General features: G+C 43.8%; 1 protein-coding gene across 2 annotated transcripts in view; it reads left to right on the top strand.

Moving 5' to 3' along the window:
• KAT2B (K(lysine) acetyltransferase 2B) overlaps positions 1 to 10,830 on the top strand; it is a 78,588-nt gene that overhangs the window by 8,045 nt on the left and 59,713 nt on the right. For both annotated transcript variants that reach the window (XM_015568076.1, XM_015568077.1), the window contains exon 2: positions 7,555 to 7,681. In XM_015568076.1, coding sequence (XP_015423562.1) covers positions 7,555 to 7,681 — 127 coding nt within the window. The remainder of the gene's footprint in view (positions 1 to 7,554; positions 7,682 to 10,830) is intronic.

The raw sequence follows: 10,830 nt of genomic DNA, 5'->3' as shown, positions 1-10,830 counted from the left end.
ACCCCACCCCCCAGGAGCGCCTGGCCCAGCTGGCCCGTGAGGACGCGGAGCGGGAGCTGAAGGAGAAGGAGGAGGCCCGGCGGAAGAAGGAGCTCCTGGCTCATTGTTTTGTTGATGGTTTCTTTTGCTGTGCAGAAGCTTTTTATTTTGATGTAGTCCCATTTCAGAAAGGAAGGGAGAGAGAGTTAGAAATATCAATGGTGAGAGAGAATCATTGATCGGCTGCCTCCTGCACATTCCCCACTGGGGTTTGAACCCGAAACCGGGGCATGTGCCCTGACTGAGAACCAAACCATGATCTCCTGGTTCATAGGTCGATGCTCAACCACTGAGCCATGCCTGGCTGGGCAGTTCTTGCCTTTTTAAAAGACAGTTTCACTAAGGTATACTTTCTATGCCATAAAATTTTCCGATTTTAAGTGTACAGTTAAGTGGTTTTTAGGAAATTGACTAAGTTGTATAATTATAATAATCCAGATTTAGAAAGTTCCTGTCACCCCCAGAATGTGTTTGCGTTCATTCGTGGTCAACCCCATTTGTGGCCCAGCTCCAGTCTGCTAAATCTACTTTCTATCTCTATAAATTGACCTTTTCTGGACAATCATATGAATGGAGTTATATAGTATGTGGTCTTTTGTGACTGGCTTCTTACACTTAGCATAATGTTTTTTGAGATTCATCCATGTTGTAGCACGTATCAGCATTTCATTCTTTTTTTTATTGCCAAGTGATATTCCAATATGTGGATATGCCGCATTTTGTTTATGCATTCACCCGTTGATGGACAGTCAGGTTGTTTCCACTAACTCTCTGCTCCAGGTTGGACACGATGTGTATTTTACAACTCAAATAAAATATATTTTAATGCAAAACGTAAATTTACCACATGACCTGACAAACCCACTCCTAGTTTCTAACCCAAGAGAAATGAAAACATGCTTCCACACAGTGATTACACACAGCTGTCCACAGCAACATCATTCATCAGTGTGAAGTTGTATCTCACTGTTGTTTTGGTCCCTGGCTTTTAAGCATTCTGCCATTGTCCGGCCTGGAGCAGAGAGGTAGTAAAATAGAGAGAGGACCATACACCACCCCAGGCCCAGTTATCTGCCTGCACTCAGTGCTTCTGCAGGATGCACTGAATAAGCTCAGGCAAGTCTCTTAGATCCTCAGAATCTTAGGTCTTCTGAATGCTGGGAATAATTAATACCTTCCTCCCACAAATATTCAAGCGCATTTCTCATTTTAGGTGCTTACTAAATGTTGAACTCACAGTTCTACTCCATAAATTTCCTATTGGTGTATTCTTGCTGTGAGACATCCCTGTCACCGACTTAAGTATTCCAGTAAATAATGACTTCCCAGTATGTTAAGCATGACAGAATCTTACTAGACAGCTTGGCTGTCTTTCTTTTGTTCTGGATGTTACCCAAATATCTTCACACCCATCTTACTCATTCACACCGAGTGAACTGCAGGCGCCCTGCTCCCCGTCTGTCATCTGGGTCACGATCACTTGTTTATCCAGTTTAGCTGCCTTCTCACCATCCATCCTGGCTTCTGTCTTGGTATGACAGAGTCTGTGGCATTCTCTGGACCCCTCACCCTGGATCCTGTGGTGGCATAAACATTTTAATCCTAGCCCCCTCGAAAGCAGTGCGGTGGCCTTTTCTTGTGTGGTTCTGCCACGTGTACAGGGGCTTGCTCTGGGGGTAGGTGAAGTCATCAGGGCAGCCTTCCCCTCCTTGTGCCCGGGGTGCTAGCTGCTGCAGTAATTGGCTTGGCAGCATACTCCCTAAAAGGCCGTCCTTCAGCTGGTACTTTATTACACAGCAAAGCCATTCCCCTTGGGAGTTCCTTGAGACAGCAGCTGTCTTGCCTCATTAAGGAGAGACATGGGAAAGGTGTTTTGAAGGGAGACCTCTTATCTCAAAGAACAGCGGCCAGGCCTGAACATATGGACAGGAGATAGGAAAGCCAAGGCCAGGGGCATGGTGGCAGCAACATGGAACATCTGGTGGGAAATGCTTCGCTGGCAGTTAAAGGATAACGTTCGAATGCTTTCTAAAGGATTAAGTGTGTCCTCTTTAGTAAACTGGGCAATAAGTCCCACATGCGTTAAAAATGTGCACTTGGGTTTCGAAGTGTTGCATGACATATGTACACTTGTAGGAAGTGCTTTTCATATCCTACCCAAAAACATTCTAAAACAAGTGAGCAAAGCCCCAGGGACTTTCAACTATCTCAATGGGGAATATCTTTAACCACTTTTAACCACTTAAGAACTGTTGGGACTGTTTTGTATCTAAGTTGTTGGGGTCCGTAGCGAAGACTTGGGTTTGGGGCGTGGATTCCTTCTAAACTCTAGTACAGTGGTGTCCAATAGGATTATAATATAAGCCACATTTTCAAGTAGCCAGATATATTAGTTTTCTGCGGCCACCATAACAAATGATCGTAAACAGGGTGGATGAAGCAACAGAAAGTTCCTTTATTCACAGATTTGGAGGCCAGCGGTCTGAGGTCAAGGTGTTAGCAGGGCCTGCTCAACCTGAAGGCTCTGGGGAGAATCCTTCCTTGCGTTTTCCTAGTATCTGGTGGCTCCTGGCCATCCTTGCAGTTCCTCGTAGATGTAGCGCTCCAGTCTCTGCCTCTGCTTCACATGGCTGCCTTCCATGAGTGTCTGTGACTTGAGGTGTCCAAATCTCCCTCTCCTTTCTCTTAGAAAAACATCAGTTACTGGTTTTAGGGCCCAGTCTAAATGCAGGATAATGTCATCTCAAGAACCCGAAGTAGCCCTAGTCAGTTTGGCTGAGTGGATAGAGCGCTGGTCTGCAGACTGAAGGGTCCTGGTTCAATTCTGGTCAAGGGCACATGCCCAGGTTGTGGCTCGATTCCCAGTAGAGGGCATGCAGGAGGCAGCCGATCAGTGATTCTCTCTCATCATTGATATTTCCATCTTTCGCTCCCTTTCCCTTCCTCTCTGAAATCAATAAAAATATATTTTTTTAAAAAAGAACCCTAAGTAATCGTATCTGTTTCCAGATCAGGTCCCATCCTGAGGTTCCAGATGGATCTTTTATTTAACCCAATACCAAAATAGCATTATAACATGTAATCACTGTAAAAGAATTTTTTTAAAAAATATATTTCTTTATTGATTTCAGAGAGGAAGGGAGAGGGAAGAGAGAGAAACATTAATGATGAGAGAGATTCATTGTTTGGCTGCCTCCTGCATGCCCCCTACTGGGGATCGAGCCTGCAACCCAGGCATGTGCCCTTGGCCGGAATCGAACCTGGGACCCTTCAGTCTGCAGGCTGATGCTCTATCCACTGAGCCAAGCCAGCTAGCGCTGTAAAAGAATTTTTAATGAGATATTTTAGCATTCCCCTTTTTTGGTTCTAAGTCTTTGATATCCAGTATTTTACACTTACAGCACATCTGAACTTGGGCCTACCACCTTTCAAAGGCTTGGTATCCACATGTGGCTGGCTGCCATGTATTGGCCAACACAGTTGGAGTGCTGTGTGTACGACAAAGCTTTTGTACTCCTCAGTATTTGCCCTGTTGTTTGCTCCCTCACTCTTTTCCTCTCTCTCTCCCTCATCCTCCTCTTTGTTTTTAGGGAATTTTCTATTCATTTGGGGAAAGTCTCCATCGTTCTGAACAAAACAAATAAAAATCTACTTTGTAAAAGCTACTGGGATCCCAAGACTCAGTGGAGGAAGCAAAGTTAGCCAGTTTTGAAAGAAAAGTATTCAGTTACATTTTTAAGCCTAAGTGTTTATTGTTGGTAGAATTCATCAAACACATCAGTAAGTGTGGTTGATGTTTGGGATGTAACATTTTTATATTGAGTAGGGGAAATACAAGGCTTTATTATTACAAGTCTCTCTGCCAGGAGATTCGTGACCCACCCATTCATCTGCCCCCACGAACACCGCCATTATTCTCTGCCAAGTTAAGACAAGAAATGGCATAAATTTCTTTCTGGGCTGATTGCTGTAAGTCTGTTGCAATAATGAAATTAAAATTTATAAATCTTTCAAAAAAATCTGTGTTGTCTCTCCAAGAATTGCAAGCTTGTCATTTTTTGGCTTGGACCTCAGTGAGGGGATAGAGGCTTTATAAAAGCAACCCCACAGGGAGAAATGTTTTGGATCCTTAAATTCTTAAATGTGGTTTGTGATAAGGATGTGGTTTCTACCATCCCTCGCACCAACTGATTTATGCTGCGCTGTGTTACTGTCATCGGAATTTTTTTCTTCAGATGAATCAATGTTAAAGAAAATTAGCAAGCAGCCTGTGAATATGAGTATCATAGAGAAGAATACATAGTATAATGTGAATGTCCCTTCCCCTACCCCAGTGTTGCCCCCCCACATAAGTGTATATCTATCTAGTTCCTCTATATATCCACATACATATATATTTAAATTGTTTACTCATGTATTTTTTTTTAAAATATATTTTATTGAGTTTTCACAGAGAGGAAAGGAGAGAGCCAGAGAGCCAGAAAATCGATGAGAGAGAAACATCGACCAGCTGCCTCCTGCACACTCCCCACTGGGGATGTGCCCGCAACCCAGGTACATGCCCTTGACCGGAATCGAACCTGGGACCTTTCAGTCGGCAGGCCGACGCTCCATCCACTGAGCCAAACCGGTTTCGGCACTCATGTATTTTTTTAAGAGCATAATTACTTTATGCTATGTATTGTTCTATAGCTTGCTTTTCTGCCATTCACAAAGACTTAGACATTGTCCATGTCAGCACAAATAGCCTTGCTCTCCATAAAGATGGCATAATAGTCCGTGGTACCAATCTACATAATTTTTTTAAAGAATATATTTTTATTGATTTCAGAGAGGAAGGGAAAGGGAGAGGGAGAGGGAGAAGGAGAGAGAGAGAGAGAGAGAGAGAAACATCAATGATGAGAGAGAATCACGGATCGGCTGCCTCCTGCATACCCCCTACTTGGGATTGAGCCCGAAACCTGGGCATGTGCCCTGACCTGGAATTGAACCATGACCTCCTGGTTCATAGGTCAAAGCTCAACCACTGAGTGACACTATCTGGGCTAGGTTGAATTTTTAAGATAAATAACATAAATAAAAAAAGGGAAGGGTAATTTTATTTATATATTTGCTTATAGCAATAATTTAGGAATTTTAAACTACGTATGTTCTGTCCTCGTCATAAAAATCCTAGAAAATGCTAACACAAAGGAGTTATTACCCCCTCCCCTACCTTTCCCCTAGGTCACACTGCTTCTGGTGAGTCTCACCGGTCTCATATCTCATAACTCCACATGCATAGGAGTTCTTTGGCTTAGAGTGCTGTTCTCCAAACTCAAAGTCTCTGGCTATTACAGTGTTTTCCTTTGAGGTTTGACCTGCTGTACTTAATTGATTTGTTGGGGCTGTTTTGTCATCATTTTTCTTTCTCTAACCAAAGGCCTTTTGGAAAGGGCACTCAGATCAAGCCAGCTGCTCAGGAACGCTGGAGACTTTGGGGGGCCCTTGAAGTAGTTACTCCACTATGAGGAAGGGAGTGGTCCACAGTGGGGCTGGTTTCCTCTATTTCTAGAAGGATCATGGGGCTGCTTTCTGGGGTGTAAGTTCACACGAGAGTCTTCCTCAAGCACACGGCCCCTGAGATCCTTCCAGTCGCAGCAGAGGTGGAGGGCTCCTTGCAGAGAATCTCAGGGCCCAGTTCAACCTAGTGACCGAGCAGCCAGGTCCTGCCTGATGCCTGGCCAAACAAAAGAGGGTGAACTGCGCATCAGAGGTTGTGCTGCTGAGGTTGCTGATGTAAGGTCCTCCTTTTGGTCCTGCCTCTCCGTGTTCACTGTGATGAACTGTGAAAAGCAATCAGGTTAGGCTGGCTAGATTCCCAGGGCCCACTGGGAAGGATTTTCCTTCCTCCACCTTGACCCTTCCTGGCTTGCCAATTATTTATTCTTTTTACGCTTCACACAATCTACACACTTCAGGAACTGTCCCTGTTTGGGGAGAACTTTCTGCATGAGGTCAAGGCAGCAGCCGTTCTGTAATTTCTACAAGTCAGACTTCTGCTAACTTCAGCAATCTGGTGCACGGCAGGGGATGGGGTGGGGAACCAGTGCAGGGAGAAAAGACCTCTGAGGGTACAAAGATCTAACACAAAGCCCAAAGCACAAGCATCTATGCAATTTGTTTTACAGGCCAGTGCTGTCCAGTAGAAGTATAATGTGAACCATATGTGTAATTTTAAATGTTCCGGCAGCCACATTAAAAAAGCGAAAACAAACGGGTCAAATGAACTTTAATATCTTTGCTTAACGCCATGTATCTAAAATACCAATGTTCCCACATATAATTAATGTGGAGATTATTAATGCGGTATTTTATTTCATCTTGGCACTAGGCTTCTGAGTCTCGTATGTGTTTTACATCTACAGTACATTTCAGTTTGGGCCAGCCACATTTCAAGTACTCAATAGCCTTATGTGGCTCGTGGCTACCTTATTGGACAGTGTACATAGAAGGCTCTCACCCAGAATGAATCAGCACATGTTACATGTTACTCTAACATTTCCTGGTTTCCCAACCACAGCAGAATTGAAGTAGTAAGTAAATGGGAGAGCAGTGGAGTGGTAATGGGTAGAAGAATTATAAATGGCTGGAATCACTCAATGCAAGCATGCTAGCCTGTCAATCCTTATGACCCCGGACGTACTCAATGTGGTAGCTTGGTAGAGTAATGGAAAAGAATTGATATCTTTCCATGCTTGTCCTCCACTTTATAACCCAAGTCACCACAAAAAGGCTAAATCACATTCACTGTTCTCTAAGAGGGCAGGGAAGTGTCAAGAGTTAGTGGGAAATGTGAAGGAATGTTTCTAGCAAGTGTTGCTAAAATAAGAGTGTTCTATACAGGACACCTGGAAAATAGACACAGGTAGAAACCCCAGACTACATAACGAGGCCCTCTCCATTCCTAAAGGTAGGAGCCCTCACAGGACTTGGAAGATCCTGCAAGTGTGGCTTCAGCTGGATGTGTCCCTCTTCGTGTCCCTCTTCGTGTCCCTTAGATTGCTAATTTCATTCCCATGGGTTTTTCTTCTGGTCCATAGGACAGACTTGCAGCTGGAGCCGTGGAGCCAGCAAGACTCACCATGGCCTGGGCCCCAGCTGTGTTCAGGGACCTCCGGAGTCTGGCTTGTCGCTTTGGGAAACTTTTTGGATGGACGCCCTTGGAATGGGCCACTCCATGGGCATTTGCTTGGGACATTGGTACTAAGTGTCTGGGTTTGCTGTCTGAGCTGCAGTACTCAGATTCCAGCCAGCAGAAAACCCACAAAATAACAACAAAACCCAAAATGCTTGATTCGGACACCCTCTTTGTCTTTTCTCTTTTTGTTGCCTGTGCATATTTAGAAAATTATAAAGTCAGGAGTGGAGAGGGTAGGTGTCACAGAGCCAGTGTGTATTGTACTCGCGTAAAACATTCAGTCTATTCCTGCCTATAGCATAATATTGTCTCTCTCTCCCCATTCTCTTTTTTAGGCCGAGGAGTCTTGTAAATGCAATGGCTGGAAAAACCCCAACCCTTCTCCCACTCCCCCCAGAACCGATCTGCAGCAGATGATTGTCGGCCTAACAGAATCCTGCCGGAGTTGTAGCCATGCCCTAGGTGAGTTCCTCAATCTTCCAGGAAACTCAACCCATGTCATTGTTGCCAGAAAGGCCTAACTTACATGAATTCCGTGGGTTAACCAAACTTGCTCTGTATGAGGCAACAACAAAAGAGTCTCTTGAGTCCCATGAATTTGCTGGGGAGGGCTTCAGTGAGAGACAAGCCCTGCACTGTTTGCACTGCCTCTTCCCCCTCCCCTCAAGAGCTGCATTGGACTTGGGGATTATCGCCAGATAAGATGAACGGACGGGAGACTGAGGTAGAGTGATGTGTGATGTGTCCTGATTCATTCTGATGGGGACCTGAGAGTCTTTGACCCCTTAGGTTGAAACCTCAACCAACTGATTTGTTGTCTTTTTTTTTTTTTTAATACTTTATTGTTTTCAGAGAGGAAGGGAGAGGGAGAGAGAGAGAGAAACATCAATGATGAGAGAGAATCATTGATCGACTGCCTCCTTCATGCCCCACACTGGGGATCGAGCCCACAACTCGGGCATGTGCCCCTGACTGGAATCAAACCCAGGACCCTTCAGTTCACAGGCCGAAGCTCTATCCACTGAGCCAAACCAGCTAGGGCTGATTTGTTGTCTTCTTCTTGTTATTATTTTCGGATTCCCTGGACTTTCTGGAAATGCTTCATTTTATCTCCATATTCTGTAGTTTCCTTCCTCTGGTAGCTCTTTCTTCATAGGGCTTGTGTTCAGTAAATGTTTACTCGTGTTTTCCCTTTCAACTTTATCTGTCCCTGTGAGATAATCATTGTCACCGTGGCAAGATAGACTCTGCCAGGGTTACTCAACTGGACTGTGCTAATATGTTCTTATCCTTTAAATAGTTTTAAGATAAATATTTTTTAAAAACCGTATTTTGTTTGAGTAGATCAAAGTTAAGGGGTAGTTTTCCCTATTAGATATTAAAATTCCAGTTCATAAAGGATCTTGGAAAATTATACTTATGTTTTTGTCTTCAGTTATCCAGTGCCCCAAAGAATGTTTTTATGTCCAGCTTAACTGTCCACTATTGCAAGGACATACTGGGCAGAGTATTCTCACTAAAGGGACATTTTCCGCCTGACCATTTATAAGCAGGTGGCTTCTTTAGGACATCATCTTTCTCACAAGCCTCCAGCTGACATGAAATGGTACAGCATCAGCCCTCAAGGTCAGCGTGGTCTGCGGTTTTATTTTGTACTCAGCTGGGGAGTATCTTAGTACTCACAGAGCAAAACAGTAGATAGCCTGATCTTCCCAGGAAGTTACTGTACTGGAGTAATCTTCTGAAAAAGGAAGCTGAGAACGTCGGTCTCACAAAAGAAGTAAGCACACAAATAATTCCATCATTGTGTTGATTTAACTGGTGTCTAACATAATGTAGGTGCTGATTTTTGAGGCAGCCCAGTGCAAAGGAAAGGCTTCAGAAGTTACAGAAACAACTTTGCTCATCACTAACTTTTTTCACAATTGATCCCTGAGTGAGTGCCCTTTAGAATTGCCTCAGAAAACATGATGCAATAAGAAGCTGGGCTCAGGAGCTCCCGACGCATTGGGCTTGAACTGAGTTTGCTATTGATTGGGAAAATTCGATTATCCTACACCAGTTAACATTGAAAAACAGTCTTTTTGCCTTCCTTTTTGGTTCTTTTAAAGCCTCTTAGCAGAGCAGATTGTCTCCACTCTGAGTATGTAAACACACATGGATACTCAAAGGCAGAAATAGTCTTTTATAAAGAAAAACCAACTTTGTCCCTTTCATATTGCTTTTTTTGATATATATTTTTATTGATTTCAGAGAGGAAGGGAGAGGGAGAAAGGGATGGAAACATCAATGATGAGAGAGACTCATCGATCGGCTGCCTCCTGCATGCCCCACACTGGGGATTGAGCCCACAACCCAGGCATGTGCCCTGACCGAGGATCGAACTGTGACCTCCTGGTTCATAGGTCGATGTTCAACCACTGAGCCATGCCGGCTGGGCTCCCTTTCATATCTCTTATCAGGCTTTGAAAACAAATATCATTATTTGACAATACATAATAGAATGGGGAAAAAAAAAGGTGTAGATCCCTTTACCTGACAAATCCATTGCAAAAATTTGACCTATTTGTAAGTTAAGATGTACCTTCAAGTTTAACCAAGAGGACAGTTATTATATACTTACTCATGATACTAAAAAACTGAAAACAACTTAAACTTCCCAATGTAGGAGGTAATTGGTTAAATTAGGAAAATCTATGTTATGAAATTTAATATGGCCTTTAGAAAAAGATGTATTTGACTACATAGAAAGATATTCTTAACCAAAAAAAGCAGGTCATAAAACAGCTTAATTGGAGGTTTTATAATTTAGGAATTAGAGGGTCAGCCAGCCCGAGTTCAAATCCTGGCTGTACAACCAATAGTTGTGAGTTGGAGCATTTTATTTAATCTGCCTGGACCTCAGTTTTCTCTTTTCAGAAATGGAGTATCTACTGCATAAGATTGTTTGAGGATTAAGTGAGATAATACATGTACAGATTTTAGAACAGTGCCTGGCAAGTTAATGTATTATTATGAGCCCTTCTCTACTTCAAACAACAGATATGAATTCTGTGCAGTTTAAATAAGAAAACAGTGTTTGTAAGACGGGTACCCGGAGCTCTCAGAAGCTGAAAACAAAGGGAAATTAGGTTTCAGTGGAGGATCTCAGCTGCAGCAATTTATGGGCCTTCTGTCCTGCTGGATGATCCTGTTCTGGCTGCTTCCATCCCCGTGGGTATTAGTTCAGAGAAGGGGATCTGATTGGTGTGGTGACTGCCACATGCCTGTCTCTCAGGGTGTCATTCCAAAATGCACGGATATTGACTCAAGAACAGCATCCTGAGTATAATCTCATTTTATTAGCTTAGAAAATATGACATATTTTAATATATATAAACAGGAAAAGATCTGGAAGGATGTATGTTGAGTTCTGACAGTGATTTGCTTAGGGTTTTGGGGTTATTATAGACTAGAGGCCTTATGCACGGGTGGGGTCTGGCCGGCTCGCTGTGATGGGAACTGATTGAGGTCAGGCCAGTGTCGGGAGGGGATGCGGGAGATTGGCCGGCTGGCCCCGCCCCTGATCGGGTTGGGGGGGGGGCCGATGGGGGGGGCAGGGGGCTGGGGGG

Source organism: Myotis davidii, unplaced genomic scaffold (genome assembly GCF_000327345.1).
Source record: "Myotis davidii unplaced genomic scaffold, ASM32734v1 scaffold962, whole genome shotgun sequence".
NCBI classification, from domain to species: Eukaryota; Metazoa; Chordata; class Mammalia; order Chiroptera; family Vespertilionidae; genus Myotis; species Myotis davidii.
The sequence above is the reverse complement of the archived record's forward strand: the minus strand, read 5'-3'. Positions and strand labels throughout refer to the sequence as shown.